The 17,316-nt window shown below is 34.5% G+C and overlaps 3 protein-coding genes across 3 annotated transcripts; 2 read left to right on the top strand and 1 right to left on the bottom strand.

Moving 5' to 3' along the window:
• Window positions 1–215: 215 nt before the first annotated feature.
• On the top strand, window positions 216–1,573 carry LOC141397595 (torsin-like protein). The gene is made up of 2 exons (XM_073974054.1): window positions 216–1,293; window positions 1,359–1,573. Exons 1-2 carry the CDS (start codon window positions 374–376, stop codon window positions 1,471–1,473), a joined length of 1,035 nt encoding a protein of 344 aa, XP_073830155.1. The 5' UTR covers window positions 216–373; the 3' UTR covers window positions 1,474–1,573.
• On the bottom strand, window positions 1,485–2,350 carry mRpL30 (mitochondrial ribosomal protein L30). Its single transcript, XM_073974057.1, has 2 exons — window positions 2,033–2,350; window positions 1,485–1,963 (listed from the first exon to the last, which is right to left on the bottom strand). Exons 1-2 carry the CDS (start codon window positions 2,164–2,166, stop codon window positions 1,549–1,551), a joined length of 549 nt encoding a protein of 182 aa, XP_073830158.1. The 5' UTR covers window positions 2,167–2,350; the 3' UTR covers window positions 1,485–1,548.
• Window positions 2,351–5,803: 3,453 nt separating this feature from the next.
• Window positions 5,804–7,085, top strand: LOC141397596 (torsin-like protein). The gene is made up of 2 exons (XM_073974055.1): window positions 5,804–6,840; window positions 6,904–7,085. Exons 1-2 carry the CDS (start codon window positions 5,963–5,965, stop codon window positions 7,016–7,018), a joined length of 993 nt encoding a protein of 330 aa, XP_073830156.1. The 5' UTR covers window positions 5,804–5,962; the 3' UTR covers window positions 7,019–7,085.
• The last annotated feature ends 10,231 nt before the right edge of the window (window positions 7,086–17,316 follow it).

Raw genomic sequence — 17,316 nt, 5'->3', positions numbered from 1 at the left:
ATTTCATTTGGTGTATGTACACTTTTTCCCTATTAATTTTTTAGTTTTTATAGAATTTACCGTTATTCGTATTATGGAATATATTTTTGTTGTATCTAATATTGTTTATTAAGGATATGAAATAGAACTATGTACTTTGATTTTCATAAAAAATACTTCCTTACCCTTAAAACCCGAGATTTATAGGGTGTATGTAGACTTTTTTTGGTTGACTGTAGTTCCGATCGCTCTCTTATCGGAATAATTCCATTGAACAAGTTCGTTCAAAAAACAAATATGCGAAATCCCACAACAAACGTCAAGCCAGTCATTGCTACTTCACGTATTTTGTTTTGCCCTCGTATTCAAGAACGTTTTGCTAAGGGACAAGACAATGTTCTTAAAATGTTTGTTAAATATATGGGTGTTAATTGCCTGTTGCATAAATACTAGAGTCCTCGCTTTGTTCGATCCCCTGTCTATAGGCTTGGCAGCTGGCGCAGCTTTGGGATTTTACAAATTCGATACTCTGAAGGATAACACATACTGCCGATTTACGGAATGCTGCAATGAACGTTCCATTCCAGCAGACATAAAGGGTTTGCAAGAGGATTTGGATAAACATTTATTTGGCCAGCATATAGTAAAGCAGCAATTGATACCGGCATTAGAGGCACATTTCAAGGAAAAGGAGAATTCCAAAAAACCACTAGTCATTAGCTTTCATGGAACTCCAGGAACGGGCAAGAATTTTGTTGCAGACAAAATTGCCCAAAGAATATACGAAAAGGGCTCCAAGAGTAAATACGTGCGTAAGTACTTGGGTCGTGGTGATTTCCCCTTGGAATCTGATGCCCAACTGTATAGTGCCCGCATACTTAAGGAGGCCCGTGAAGCCATTGGTGACTGTCCACGTTCCTTGTTTATATTCGATGAAGTTGATAAAATGCCTCCAATGGTATTTGAATCCTTGGCATCTATGATAAATTATAATGCCCATATTGATGGTGTAGATAGTACCCAGGCTATATTTATTTTCCTTTCAAATACTGCTGGCGTACACATTTCCGACAAACTGGGCAAGCTTATAAAGAGCGGGACATTACGAGAAAAAACTCGTCTAAGTGATTTTGAACAAATACTAGAAAAGGGAGCCTATAACCTGGAGGGCGGCTTGAAGAAAACTAGTCTTATAGAATCGCATTTGATAGATCACTTTATTCCTTTCCTGCCATTGGAAAAATCGCATGTTTATAAATGTGCACAAGCGGAATTCGAAATATGGGGCAAAGAACCCAAAGATGAAGTTGTGGAGTAAGTGTTGTTTTATATATATTCTCTTGCAAATTAATTTATCCTATTAATATCTTCCCGTACAGGCGTGTTGTAAACGACTACATCACCTATGACAGAGTCCATGGCATTTTTGCCACATCTGGTTGCAAGAAACTGGGTAAAAAGGTGGCCGTTGAAGCTATGTCCCCCTATGTGTAGTGATGTGTACATTTTGTTAGATTAATAATTTATTGTTAAACTATTAAGCAAAATTTTTTTATAATAAAATGTTTTCTACCATGGATTTTGCCATTTCAAACGTGCATCTCGTTTCAATAAATCGGTATCCAAACGTTTGGGGTCACTTTCAAATGATTCTAAAGCATGTATTCTGTCTTCGACAGGGCCAATTTCTTTGGTCACAATACATTCACCATTCTCTTTGAGCACGGTGTGTTTGATATCATTTTCTGTGGGCTCACCATGAGGAAATGTGATTGGTGTAACTTTAATCAAGTGTTTGATTTTCCAAAGGCGAGCATTGTTTTCGGGAATATTTTTCACAACCGTAAAATCACCTTGTTTACCATCCAAACCCAATTCTTTTAACAAACGTTTCTCCCAATAGGGATTGCCTTTGACCGGTTTAATTCGTTGCACCCTAAACAATTTAGCTGGCTCAATTGGAGGGTCTTGATGATCAGGCGTTCTACAAGGAAATGAAAATAAATGCATTCGTCAAAGATATCTGGATATCTATCTGTTCCACTTTACTTACCTTGGATAATAAATAATGTTTCCATATTTCTGACCATCTTTGTAGAGGAATTTTTTGTTGTGTTTACCATAATGGCGAATTGCCTGCAAACAGTGGCTTTCGGTGGAAGTTAGCAAGTACTTCAAGGAGAACATTTTAATTTATATTATCCAATTATTACCAGAAATTCTCAACCGGACTCCACTGGCTGCTATTATGTTATGAAACACGCCGATTTTTACTTGTTTTCTCTCGCTTAGGGCTTATTTTTGTGAATAAGATTGAACAATACGAAGAATAAGTCAAACGAGAATAGCCGATGAAGGTAGATAGCCAAAACAAAACTGAGAATGAGACATGCGAAAAAGAAATCAGCTGATCATAGTGATTCGCAAGTCGACTATCGATATAGGAAAAGTCTTATAGGCCATTTAGTAGAGCTGGCAAAAAATCGATGGCACTATCGATAATATCGATTGTTATTTAAAAATTCAATATCGATAGATAGTTTTACCTATCGATATTATCGGAATAACAACCCCTAACCTGAAATTCATTGAAATAAATAGAAATTTCGCTACTTTTCGGTTATATGTGTGTGAGAAAGTAAGCCCGTAGTCACACGTACACATTTTTCGGTAAAGTAAAATGTATTTTTTTATATTTTTTATAAAATAAAAGCAATTGTTTATTCTGCCTCACATTTCTGTGAACTATTTATGCAAAATTTCAAGAAAATCATTGACATTTCCGCCATTTTCATTTCCAAATTAATGGTGATGACAGCTTAACGATAATATCGATAGCAATCGATATTTTAAAACATTATATCGAAAATATCTAATGTTGGGAATATCGATGGTTTGCCAGCTCTACCATTTAGGCCATGTTTATATTAGTCCCAATTTACATTAGGCGAGTTTACTTGCGGCAATTTTCAGTTTGATGGAGGGAGAGGTGAGGAATATGGTAACCCTTTGCCTCTCAACACCCTTTCTCACCAACAAACTGACAATTGCCGCAAGTAAACTCGCCTAATGTAAATTGCGACTAAGGTGTGTTCGTTTACTCAACAATTCGTACAAATTTGTACAAGTTCTGTAACTTCTTGTAATCCGCTAAGGTCTTTTGCATTGTGCTGATGAGTAAACGAACAGCATCCAGTAACAATTTGTACAAATTGTGAGTAAACGAACACACATATTATAGCCTTTTGCAGGGTTAACCTTCTTAGTGAGGATTTGGAACAACTCTAGTAGTAAAAACTCTCCGATTTTTTTGAAATTTTTACCAGAGGTAGATATTGTTGCGCAGATCACGGAAATATATAATTTCCTTGGGGGACGGACCCGGTTACAAGTTAAAAGAAAATTTTGTTCAATTTAGAAATTTAAAATTTCTCATAGAAACCTATAATGTAAAGAAATGAGCCCTACAGAACCGAGTTCTGAAGATTCTAAGAGCCATATCTCTGGATCCAGAGAAGCTATCACAACATATAGCACCATTTTGGAAAGGTTAACGTGGGAGCTATAATCTGACATACACTAAGCGGGCAACCATAATGGGCCCATTTTCGACTTTTTGAGGGTTTTATGGAAAAATCCGGGTCCAAAAATCAGTTTTTGGGTTTTATCACCCGACCATCTGGAAATAACCCCATCATATGACCACTTGTTGGATAGGTATTTCCATAAGCTTTCCAATGATACGGTTCAGTAGAGTCAGGTCCAACCCGGGTTTTGTACCCAGACTTTCGGGTCCAATAACCGTGATCAGCGCAACAATATCTACCTCTGGTAAAAATTTCAAAAAAATCGGAGAGTTTTTACTAAACTAGAGTTAAGCCGAGGATTTATTTGACGTATACGCAGAGGAATTGACATTTGAAACCCAGTGGGTTTGTTAAATCCGGTTATATATAGGATTAACCCAGTGGGTTTGGATTTCAAATGTCAATTCCATAGCTCAAACGTCAAAAAAATCCGGCTTAAATGTCGTTTAGGGATTTTACAGTAGATAGCCCTTGGCATCCTGAATACAACGATACATAATTTTCCGGGGGGAAGTCCATACTTCGCGAGATATGGGTCTTGACATTTCGGAAATTTCGTACTTTCACACCTTTAGTTTGTTTAGGGGCACCTCCCGGATCGGGCTGAAATTTTTACAGTAGATAGCCCTTGGCATCCTGAATACAACGATATATTATTTTCCCGGGGGAAGTCCATACTTCCCGAGATATGGGTCTTGACATTTTACAATTCTAACGTTGGCAATATGGGCATCGTTTTAAAGCTTATGGAGAGTACTTTTATGCACGCGTTTTGATCGCGTACCCCACTTTTGACCCTGTCCATAGGAGAAAGTCTTAAATCCCCGCCGAAGGCCGGCTACTTAAATACACTTTCAATTTAAAAGAGATTTTTGATCGCGTAGCCCACTTTTGACCCTGTCTATCGGAGAAAGTTTTAAATCCGCGGCCGAAGGCCGGCTACTTGATCGCGTAGCCCACTTTTGACCCTGTCCATAGGAGAAAGTCTTAAATCCCCGGCCGAAGGCCGGCTACTTAAATACACTTTCAATTTAAAAGAGAGTTTTGATCGCGTAGCCCACTTTTGACCCTGTCCATAGGATACTATAACCGTACTGTTATTCCCAAATCCGTTCAAAATCTACCGGATTTACCATACAAAAATAAATACTCGTTTGGAGCGATTTGTTTTTAAAACTGACTCCAACGTTTTTATTCATTTGAAAAAATGCACGGCGACAGCTAATTTGTTGTCGTCGAAAAATGAACGTTATGGCGAAAAAAATTGACGGCGCCAGCGTCTCGTGTCGCAATACGGAATCGACCCATTACTTTTTTGTAAATTTGGTTTTCTAAATTTAATAGGGTCTACTCAGGATATTTGAAACTTCGAAATTTGCTGCCATAAAATACTTCTTTTCATCCTAAACGTGTTATAAAAATGACCTATGACAGTTCTGAATGCTTTATATTTTCATTTTGATTCAAATTTGTTCCATTTTAGAGGATTTTCAAAATGTATTTATGTTTTTCGTAAGAAAATTTTTCGAACGACCCTATTATTTAATATTTTCTTTGACTTTAATTTTCAATAACAACAATTTTGTTGCGGTTTCTGGAGCCGTTCATGGCTTTGGTGTAGTTTTCCACTTATGGAAATAAATAAATTAAGATTAAATTTGTTAGTTGTTGTAATTCATGAATCTACCTTATATAAATATACCTTGCTACCTACAAATACACAGGTAGCCGCATCGGCAATTGTCGGCAACATAAGATGTCAAAATTTGACATCAATTCAATGCAATTGACACATTATGTTACCAACAGCTGGCACAGCTGGCATGATAATGCTACCTGTATTATTGTACCATGCTATTCAATATATCTTGATAATGCCGGGCATACACTATGGGCATGCAGGACCGCAACCGATGAACCCTTGTGTAAGTGTGTGGCATTCCTTCAATCCATATTGCAAAAATGATGAATTTTCCTCCAGAACTCGATTTTGGGTTGAAGTTTCCCAAATTTTTAATTTCCTCACAAATAATATTTGTTGTTTTCAAAAATAAATTGGAAAATAAACAAAATTCATCGGATTGAAAGGGGTTCATTTACAAAATTATTTTGATTTCAATCCTGCCAAAACTACTCCCAAATACATTGACAAAAACTTCAAAATTTACTAATACTATTACAAATGCTGTCCTGCATGCCCATAGTGTATGCCCGGCATAAAATCATAATATGGGAAATCCCCCACCACATCAAACATTTTCAGTATGTCGTTCGTATTAAAAATGATTATTCAATAACCATGTAAAAGAACAACATCCAGTAACAATCTGTACAAGTTACTGAGCAAACGAACACTCCTATTTTTTGTTTTTTATTCAAGAAAATTTCACTAGGCAATGTTATTAAAGTGTTTGTTAATTATATCCGTGGTAATTGCCCACTGCATAAATACTGAAGTCGTGGCTTTTTTCGATCCCCTGTTTGATACTTTGAAAAATAAGACATATTGCCAAATTACGGAATGTTGCAATGAACGTTACATTACAGCCGATATAAGGGGTTTGCAAGAGGATTTGAATAAACATTTATTTGGCCAACATATAACTAAGCAACAATTGATACGGGCAATAGAAGCACATTTCAAGGAAAAGAAGAATTCCAAAAAACCACTAGTCATTAGTTTTCATGGAACTCAAGGAACGGGTAAGAATTTTGTTGCAGACAAAATTGCCCAAAGAATATACGAAAAGGGCTATAAGAGTAAATATGTGCGTAAGTACTACGGTCGTAGTGATTTCCCCTTGGAATCTGATGCCCAACTGTATAGTGCCCGCATACTTAAGGAGGCTCGCGAAGCCATTGGTGACTGTCCACGTTCCTTGTTTATATTCGATGAAGTTGAACGAATGCCTCCAAAGGTATTTGAATCCTTAACATCTTTAATTAATTTTAATGCCATTTTTAATGGTGTGGATAGTACCCAGGCTATATTTATTTTCCTTTCAAATACTGCTGGCGTAAATATTTCAGACAAACTGGGCAAGCTTATGAAGAGCGGGACATTACGCGAAAGAACTCGCCTAAGTGATTTTGAAAAAATTCTAGAAAAGGGAGCCTATAACCTTGAGGGCGGCTTGAAGAAAACTAGTCTTATAGAATTACATTTAATAGATCACTTTATACCTTTCTTGCCATTAGAAAAATCGCATGTTCATAAATGTGCACAGGCGGAATTCCAATTATGGGGCAAAAAACCTAAAGATGAAATTGTGGAGTAATTGTTTTGCTATATATTCGTATACAAATACACTTATCTTATTCATATCTTCTATTACAGGCGTCTTTTAAACGACTACATCACCTATGATAGAGTCCATGGTATGTTTGTCACAGCTGGTTGCAAAAAAATGGGTAAAAAGGTGGCCGTTGAAGCTGTTTCCCCCGATGTGTAAATTTTGTATAGATTAATAATTTATTGTTAATTAAACTACTAAGTAAAATGTGAAAGGCTGTGAAGTGTTTTCATGCGTCGTAATATCTGTTCTTTTCTAACTGTGTCTTACAAAATGTATTCGTTCAAATAATTGAATGATGATTTGCTATATGTATGTACATATATAGTATACAAATTATCAGTCCCATAATACATACATATGTATGTAAACTCCCCGTGAATTTTGTCGCTCTGTTATTGCAACTTGTAAGAGAGATCAAGAGACTTTCACAGATGGATTAAATGTTCGCTTTAAAAATTGAAATTTTCCCAACACCCGTGTTTCTTAACAAGGTTTTCAACATTTTATATTCTATATTATTATCCAGTCCTCCAATTGTCCCCTTCAATCGCTTTAATTTTGCTTGTTTTCACTCTTAGGGTTTATTTTTGTGAATAAGATTGAACCATGGTACAATAAGAAAGGTACATGGTACAATTAAAAAGGTAGAAACAACGGCGAATTGCTACAACAAAGCAACTTTTTTTGTTATGTAAAATGTCAAAATTTTCGCCAAATGATCTCTTGTTGTCTCTTTTTATCGCTTGTGTTTGTCTATAAAGTGAACACTTGCTATCTCTTACTTACCGAATCATATGGTTTTTTGTTTTGATTTTTCATGGCGAATTCCTAGTTTTTAGACGTTTTAGATTCGATCAGCTGGGCTGAGGCATCTACCTTCTTAATTGTACCATGGAAAGGTAGATGCATCGGCGAAATGCTACAACAAAGCAACTTTTTTTGTAATGTAAACTGTCAAAATTTTTGCCAAATGGTCTCTTGTTGTCTCTTTTCATCGCTTGTGTTTGTCTATAAAGTGTAGACATGCTATCTCTTACTTACCGAATCATATGGTTTTTTGTTTTGATTTTTCATGGCGAATTCATAGTTTTTTGACGTTATTGATTCGATCAGCTGGGCTGAGGCATCTACCTTTCTAATTGTACCATGGATTGAACAATACAAGTAGGAAGATTAAAGAGAATAGCCGATAAAGGTCGATAGCAAAACAAAACTGATTGGTTGATAATAGATGTGTCTTTTTACGTGAAAATTGGTAATAATTATTACGAAATGTTACTAAATGCTGTCTTTTTACACAAAAGTTCAGTAAAAGAGAGCGAAGTGAGAGAACAAGTTTGACAGTTGTTTGCTGAGAAATTGCTAAAAGTTGCTCATGATACAATTAGGAAGGTAGATGCATCGGCGAATTGCTACAACAAAGCAACTTTTTTGTAATGTAAACTGTCAAAATTTTCGCCGAATGGTCTCTTGTTGTCTCTTTTTATCGCTTGTGTTTGTCTTTAAAGTGATGACATGCTATCTCTTACTTACCCAATCATATGGTTATTTGTTTTGATTTTTCATGGCGAATTCCTAGTTTTTTGACGTTTTAGATTCGATCAGCTGGGCTGATGCATCTACCTTCCTAATTGTGCCATGAAGTTGCTGAAAGAATTTTTCCCAGCAACCTATAGCAAGTTCGATCAGCTGTTTTTTAATCATCTGCAAATGGTCAGCTGCTCAATGTTTATCTTATTTTTTGTGGAAAAAAAACTATAAATATTACGGCTCAGTAGTGGGATTCTCTAACACATTTTTTGTGTTACCGACAAAAATCGGTAAAATTAAAATGCAAAATCATGAATAAAAAGTTCAAATAAAAGTTGATGACACTCTTGCTATCGGTAGAACTTTACGACTGCTTTTTATTCGTCGCTAACTTACCGAAAAACATCGGTAATTGCCGAAATTATAAGCATTTCAATTTTACCGACAATTGTCGGTAACTCAAAAAATGAGTTAGAGAATCGCACTACAGGTTTATTTATTGATTATTTTATTAATATATTAATTATTTTCTATTTATTTTGCTTAAAATTGAAGAACTTTTTCATTGCTTTGGACTTATTTGTTCGTTTATGCATTGGCGCCAATGTTTTTATTTTATTTATTTATTTATTTCGTCTATGGAAGATATATGTTCCTTACAGACTAATGCTTAATAATATATATTTTCTAACAATTGTTTAAATTTCAGGTATTTATATGAGAAATCTAAATTAAATCGCATATTAATTCTGTTGAATTCTCTAAGGGCTTTTAATATTGGTTCATTCATAGCGTACATAGTTCTATGGAAAGGTATATAAAAGTACTCAGTATTCCTTAAAGATCGATTAGGCACATGAAGACATATTAGTTCTAAAAGATATGGACAGTCTATAGATCCGTTAATAAGTTTAAATAGAAACATAATAGTTTGTAAACATCTACGATTGTATAGCAACGGTAAATGAATTAAAGTGCAACGTGATTCATAAGATGGCACAGGGTTTGTAAAGTTTAAAGAAAAAAGAGCAAATTTTATAAATTTCTTTTGGAGCTTTTCTATACGATTAATTTGAGTAATTGATGTGGGATTCCAAACAATCAAAGCATACTCTAACTTAGGCCTAACGAGTGTAGTGTATATCAGCTTACGAATATAAGGATCAACAAAATCAGTACATTGTCGCTTAATAAAAGCAAGAAGGGCATACGCTTTAGGCATGATGTAATCAATATGAGCATTAAAATTTAATTTCGAGTCATAATAAACCCCTAGATCTAAAATTTCTGACACTTGAGATATATGTTTGTCTGCAATGTAGTATTCCATGACTATTGGTGAACGCAGTCGACTAAAACACACGTAATAACATTTATCATAATTCAACTTTAAAAGATTGTTTTGGCACCAATTATTAATTGCTGTTAAATCACACTGTAACAGCGTAGCATCTAAAAGACTTCTAACGGACTTAAAGAGTTTTATATCATCTGCATATAATAGGCAGTGAGAATGTGAAACACATTTGGATATGTCATTTATGAAAAGATTAAATAAGAGGGGGCCAAGGATACTACCTTGAGGTACCCCAGAATTGGCAACATAAGGTTCTGAATTTATACCATCAATAGACACCATATAAGTTCTATATGACAGATACGATTTAATCCAAAGTTTTTTTTTTGTTTTGGTTATCAACTATTATCTTGCTAAAGTTTACTAAATGCTGTCTTTTTACTTTTTTCTCTATTTTCGTATCAAAGAGTAAAATCTCTCTTATGCTTAGTTTACATTTGGCGTCGTTTCGTGATTTCGAAGGCGTTTCGTGATTTCGCGCGGAATCAAACAAAATTTATCATGATTTCGCATACAAAAATGAAATCATCTCATTTCGTGATTTCAGCAAAATCAACATCGAAATCACAGTACACATGATATACAACCCTGTATTTGCATAAAAAAGTACCAAAAGTTGCAACACTTTTCACGTATCAGAATAAATAAGGTAGATGGTCAATTGCTGCAACAAAAAATTTTAGTATCAAAATTTGTAAACAATGTGAAAAAATATTAAATTACTTTGTTGCAATGCTATTTTTCATTGTGCTCCCGTACTTTTTTAATGGTAATGTTAGAAAAAAGAGCGAATTGTCAAAAATTGCTTCCCCATACAAATTTCTTAAAAAATACGGAAACGTACTCTTATGTTACACGTTAAAACTTTCATGTGAAACTTTCCCATTATTTTGGCGTTCATAGATCGAGTTCCATGCAAAAGTAATTTTATGAAATTACTATAATGGGGAACTCGACCTAAGAACGCCAAAATAATGGGAAAGTTTCGTATGAAAGTTTCAGCGTGTAACATAAGACGTAAAAATGACGGAAATTGCAAAAACTCCAGAATAAATGTCAAAATCAACGTATCAGCTATCATATATACCAATGAACAGTGTATGGCAGAAAACAGGAGAAGAGGGTGTTATTCGGCGCGATTTTTGTTTGAAGAGAAGTGCAAGTATTACTAGATTTCGGATTACGGGAACGCATTTTTAGCACTAAACGGAAAAACTACTGCAAGTATTAATATTGTGCAGGATCTGAGCACAACTTTTATCTATCAAAATTTATTATAACGATGTCTCAACGATAAAATCATTTTTTTTATTTTTTCATTTGTTAGTACTATACACAAATAATACGATATATAGATAATTTGCTATAATTTTCCAAAGAAAGTTGTAAAATTCTATATTGTCGTATATTTTTGATGATTAATTCAATTTGCAAAAACTTGATTTGAAAATTCATGTTCGATCAGCTGCGCATATGCGTCTACCTTGATCATTGTGATATGTTTGAAATCAACAAAAAATAAGTGTAAACACCGGGGTGTATTTCAGGATTTCGTGAAATCCAGTGGATTTTGGAGCGCAAGTGTAAACTTGGCATTACTCTCTAAAAGGAAGTTACTGAATAATTATTACTGAAAAAGTAAAAAGACACAACTAATGAGAAATGAAATCAGCTGATTTCAAATTATGAAAACAACTTTGGCAGAACGTACCTATGTACATACAGTTTGTCAAGTAATTGTTTTCGAACCAAGATAACTAACATTTTTCTCTACTAATTTATAAAAAAAATTACTGATAATTGTGATAAAAATGTCGGGTTTTTTTTTGCAAAAATTATTTGAACGACTTATTTAAGACAAGATAAGATGTATAAATAAAAAATTAGCCCAGGTAGCCCAATAAAGAATAACGAAAACCAATAACTACATGTAATGCAAGTTGTCAAATAAATGTTTTCGAAATGTAGTGAAGTTCCAAAATACCCCATATTTTCGGTAAATACTTGAAAATCATAACATTTTATGAATTTTAATCTTAAAAGGGAGTAACTACTAACAAGTATCAACAATATTAGGCATAGAATATGCCTACTAGGAGGGTTACCACATGGACCAGGGGAGTACCAGGTCATATGACATGTAAACAGGGTCCTATAGGTTTTAAACCGGGAATAACTGAAAACTAAGACGTTTTACGAGTTTCTTTAGTTCACTAGGATGGATTGCCATCAACTAAAATAAATATTACCTTCAGAATAATAAAATCAGGAGGGTTGTCGGATGTACGAAAAAGGCACCAGGTTATATAAACAGTAAAGGAGACCACCTGAATCCATAACCAGGGCTAAAGATTTGTTTATTTAACTCAAATTGAATTAAAGAATAAGGCAATTCTCTAAAACAAACCAAAATATGACATAAAAGTACAAAAATCGCTAAAAAATACATATGTATGCAAGATATTGTCAGTCTATACTAATTTTATAATGTACATCCGATTTCAACTGTTTAGAGCCAGTTCAGAGGAATTCTCTAAGTTTTTTGGCTTCCATGGTAACACTGAAGCATTATTGTGCCGTCAGCATTTTTTCCCCTTAAAAAATATGCAACAGTAGTACTTTAGAGTACACGAAGTGAGTCCAATGGGTCGTAGTAAGCATTTCTGAACATTGTCGAGATCTGTACCCCATACATTTCTAAGCAATATTAGTCTCTTACTGCGATATTTCCGATAGTTTCGTGAAATTTTATTAGCTCTGAATTAATTTTAAGTGAAACAACAAACTTCGGTGCCCTTTTTTGAATCACAGGTGGTCTCGGTTACTGTTTATATAATCTGGTACCTTTTTAGTCGATCTGGCAACCTTCCTGATCTAATTATGCTGGAGGTAATATTTATTGTATTTGATGATAGTCCATCCTGATTAAATAAAAAACTTATAAAACGACATAGTTTTTAGATTTTGCGGTTTAAGACCTATAGGACCCTGTTTACATGTAATATGACCAGGGGCTGGATTCTTGTTCTATGAAAATTTGAAATAAAAAATATTTCCTTTATAATTCTTTTCATTTGACAGCTTTTTCCTTTATAAAAGTTTTTATTTCACGTTTTCATAGAAACAGAATTGAGGCTGAAATACTCAGGAAATGTCGCCAACATTATTGAGTGGTATTTTGCCACCGTTGAAAAATGTTTGATGTTGCCTGGCCGGGGAATCGAACCCCCGACCTTCTGCGTGCAAGGCGGGCGTGCATACCATTGCACCATGGTGGCACCCGTGTGTGGTGTCAGAAGTAAAAAAGTGTATGATGTCAGAAGTAAGTAAAAATAAAAAGTGGTAAAACCTGAAGATTCTTCGACGTAAATGAACAGAGCTTCTTTAATATGAGGCCTAATTAGTCCCAATTTACATTATGCTTGGTTTACATAAAACTTTTGACATAACATATTCAAAATTTTACGATACCACTACCTTGGTAATTGTGCCATGATTTAACTTCCCAGCAAACACAATGTCGGACGTTCGACGCGTCTGCTCAAAGTCGGAAGTTTTTTCCGTCGCGTCTTACCGACTTCGGTCCGAACTCTGTCCGGCTAGTCTGACGAAGTTTTTTATTAAGTGTAAATAAGCAGAGAGAAAAGAATTGTACATGCTTCGCTCGCACATTGTAAATGTGTAATTGTTGATGTGCCGACGTTGATGCAGTACGAACGAAAAATTGAGTGCTCGGGTTTTAATTTCTGTATCGGAGAACAAATTTGGTTTATTTTTGTAATGCGTGTTGATGCAAGATAGTGTTTAAATGTTATTCATAGTGATCGGTTGCATACAAATTTCTTTATTTTTATGAAGTTAATGAAACTAAAGATTTTCTTCGTCAAACTTCAACACTATACCGTGGAAAGTCATATGTTTTATATTTGTATATGGCCAAAGTTAAGTTTCTTAACAGGCATGTATTTTTTCATATATTAATAACAATTGTTTTACATATTTCACAGATCGTGTTGACGAATTTGTTTTTCCACCAAGTCGCGCATTTAACACAGCATAAGATGATATTAAAACCTTTAATATGTTTGTAGTAGATAAACTTATGCCAAGTTTATACTTGCGCTCCAAAATCCACTGGATTTCACGAAATCCTGAAATACACCCCGGTGTTTACACTTATTTTTTTGTTGATTTCAAACATATCACAATGATCAAGGTGGATGCATATGCGCAGCTGATCGAACATGAATTTCCAAAACAAGTTGTTGTAAATTGAATTAAGCATCAAAAATATACGACAATATAGAACATTAAAACTTTATATTGAAAATTATCGTAAAATGACCTATATATCGTATTAATTGCGTATAGTACTAACAAATGAAAATATCAAAAAATGATTTTATCGTTGAGACTCCGTTATAATAAATTTTAGCTCTGTTCCAGAACTAAAAAGTTTTTACAAGTTTTACCACTTTTACACATTTTCGTTCCCTTACGCAAAATGTATATGAAAATCGTTTACGACTGTTACAACTTTTACCACTTTATAAAGTACGGGAACAGGCCATTCGATAGATAAAAATTGTGCTCAGAACCTGCACAAAATTAGTACTTGCAGTAGTTTTCCCGTTTAGTGCTAAAAATGCGTTCCCATACTCCGAAATCTAGCAAGACTTGCACTTCTCTTTAAACAAAAATAGCGCCGAATAACACCCTCTTCTTCTGTTTTCTGCCATACAATTTTGGCCTAGTAGAAAACTAGCAGCAAGCATGTTCATTGGCATCTAATATTATAGCCGATTTTGATATTTATGCTGGAGTTTTTGCAATTTCCGTCATTTTTCCGTTCCCTTATTTTTTATGAAATTTGTATGGGAAAGCAAGTTTTGACAATTCGCACTTTTTTCTAACATTACCATTAAAAAGTACGGGAACACAATAAAAAATATCATTGTAACAAAGTAATTTAATATTTTTTCACATTGTTTACAAATTTTGATACTAAAATTTTTAGTTGCAGCAATTGACCATCTACCTTGTTTATTGTGATACGTGAAAAGTGTTGCAACTTTTGGTACTTTTTTAGGCAAAAGCAGGGTTGTATATCATGTGTACTGTGATTTCGATGTTGATTTCGCTGAAATCACGAAATGAGAGGATTTCATTTTTGTATGCGAAATCATGATAAATTTTGCTTGATTTCGCGCGAAATCACGAAACGCCCTCGAAATCACGAAACGACGCCAAATGTAAACTAAGCATTATAGGATTTGGATATTTCATGAATTTGTTATGTTAACCGTTTACATCGAAACCGAGTGAATTTCGTAAATGTAAACGGACGCTAATTGGCGACGGCGTAAGGAACGCCATTTAATACAAATTGGACAACCAAACTTTTGACAGTCAGAATTTTGAACGGTGGCAACCCGGCATGCAAATGGCGGCATTTTTCTTCCATTTCATTTGCAAATTCTTTCGTCCCGTGGAGTCAACTTAAGAATGCAATTTTTTTATTTGCATTGAAAACCACGACCGTGTTAACATCGTCATCAGCACTTCAAGAAAACAATTGTGATACTTGTGTGGCTGTACTCAAGCACATTTTCTTCCTTTTTTACAAGCATTGCGGCGTGGAAATTTGGAACATTGTTCCAATAACAATTTCTCACTTCTTTTGTTCTGTTTAACAGAAGGTAAGCTTTTAGTACAACAGTACTTTAAAGAAAACATGATTGTTTTACTGAAGCGTGTGTTTTATTTTCCTTAAGGTTTGGCGAAAACGCTAATTGTGCTGGTTACATAAATTTTTATGAAACGTGTGGTGATTCGATATCAAGCCTAACAGCCACCACAGTAGTGCATTATACCATCATTCACGACTGCAAATAATTTGGAAATAAAAAGTTGTTCATACTCTCTAGTGGAAGAGGAAGAAACGCTTGGTACCTTTTCAACAACCATTCATTAGTGGTATTGGATAAAATCCACCAGAATAATTGCCCGTCACCGCCAGTTTTTTAAATCGGCTGTAGCCAAACCAAACGAAATCGGGGTACTGCATTTTTTTTGCCGAAATTGTCGTCAACGTCCCAACGGAGAAGTCACCATAATTTGTGCTAAAAGAATTTAATAGTGCAATTCGCCCACTCGTGCAGTTGAACGGCAAATCAAACACATCAAAAGGCGGCAAACACTATCTTCGAAGGCCACCACTTCACTCCCAGTACTGTGCATCATCATCCTGGTGAGAAATCAAGATCTTGCTGCAGTGGATTTTGCTGACCTGGCTACCAACTACAATTGGCTGTCCCATCAACCTGTACAGGCCTCCCACTGGGTTATGCAGATAAGTAGAAATAAGTGTAGTGCCTGTGAAATCTGTCCCTAACCTATTTACGCGTACACCACAAGTGTAATCTGTTTGTTTATTTGCATTTAAAGTGGTATCCTTATTTCTCCGCCACAGGCAGGGGAATAAGGAACTACATTTTTACATTTTACAATCGACGGCCAGCCGATCATGACTTGAAATTAATTAACGTAAATGGATTTTTTTTCTCGAAGTTTCAAAACTTTGTTGAATTTAGTGAATCTGGTTATTTGTTAAACTGAACATGTGTGTAATACATATATACACGTATGTACATATGTAAATCAACTTTTTATAGCGGTGAATTTTTTTTGTTGACCATAACGGTGTACTGCCACGTGCATTAGTCACAAGTGCCGAAGAGTAGTTTATAAAAGAACAGAGGAAAAGAAGTTGAAAGAGAGAAGAGAAGATTTTTAGCCACCAATAATAAAATGTGAGAGTTTTGCATTCGGCTCTCATTTTGGCGCCATATACTTTCATTATTCTCATAGTGTGCCTCTGAGCACTAATCATTGCTTTTATGAAATAAGGCGTTAAGAATCTTGATTTTCTCTTTCAGACATTCAGCAATTTCTTTCTTTTAAAATTGACCAAATCGGTATACGTGAATTATGTGCTGAGAAGTGTTACTGCGTTGTCTCTTAATAACTTTGGTCTTGTCTAGTATTCAATTTTGGCTACTAACAAATTCTTTCTTAGTAAAACCGCAATGATTTAGACTTGGACTTTTATCCTTCCTATATATATGTATGTACATGGTGTATATATGTATATAATCATTTGTATTTATACATATACATTTATAATTATATAGTTTAGAATTTTAAGACGTAGTCAAGAATCAAGCCTAAATTTATATACATATATTTATCTTTTTAATTATTTTAATTAATAATTAATTATTTTAATTATTGGTTTAGACCTTAATTGACTCTCTCATTGGTTTTAAACCAATGTCAATTATTTAAGGATGTCGATCCCAATCAATTATTACTGAAATTTATCATCATTTTTGATGATCTTGAATCATTCCAATTGAGCTCAATAGGGTTAGTGATTTCTTTTGATATCATAGTACAAGTGCATATTAGCACTGGCATTGTGGTTGACAACCAATTCATCTGCTTTTGATCATTTTTTTTTAATTATAATTTGTAGAGTCTTTATAAATGTTTCCTTGGAAACTTC

Source organism: Musca autumnalis, unplaced genomic scaffold (genome assembly GCF_047663935.1).
Source record: "Musca autumnalis isolate F117 unplaced genomic scaffold, ASM4766393v1 scaffold_3, whole genome shotgun sequence".
Lineage (NCBI taxonomy): Eukaryota > Metazoa > Arthropoda > Insecta > Diptera > Muscidae > Musca > Musca autumnalis.
This window is presented reverse-complemented; position numbering and strand designations above follow the sequence as displayed.

Bases quoted from the DNA above. Each gene is read 5' to 3' on its own strand.
- LOC141397595 (XM_073974054.1), top strand. From the start codon at position 374: ATGTTCTTAAAATGTTTGTTAAATATATGGGTGTTAATTGCCTGTTGC. The intron at 1,294-1,358 runs GTAAGTGTTGTT...CTTCCCGTACAG, and splicing joins CCCAAAGATGAAGTTGTGGA to GCGTGTTGTAAACGACTACA.
- mRpL30 (XM_073974057.1), bottom strand. From the start codon at position 2,166: ATGTTCTCCTTGAAGTACTTGCTAACTTCCACCGAAAGCCACTGTTTG. The intron at 1,964-2,032 runs GTAAGTAAAGTG...ATTTCCTTGTAG, and splicing joins AACATTATTTATTATCCAAG to AACGCCTGATCATCAAGACC.
- LOC141397596 (XM_073974055.1), top strand. From the start codon at position 5,963: ATGTTATTAAAGTGTTTGTTAATTATATCCGTGGTAATTGCCCACTGC. The intron at 6,841-6,903 runs GTAATTGTTTTG...CTTCTATTACAG, and splicing joins CCTAAAGATGAAATTGTGGA to GCGTCTTTTAAACGACTACA.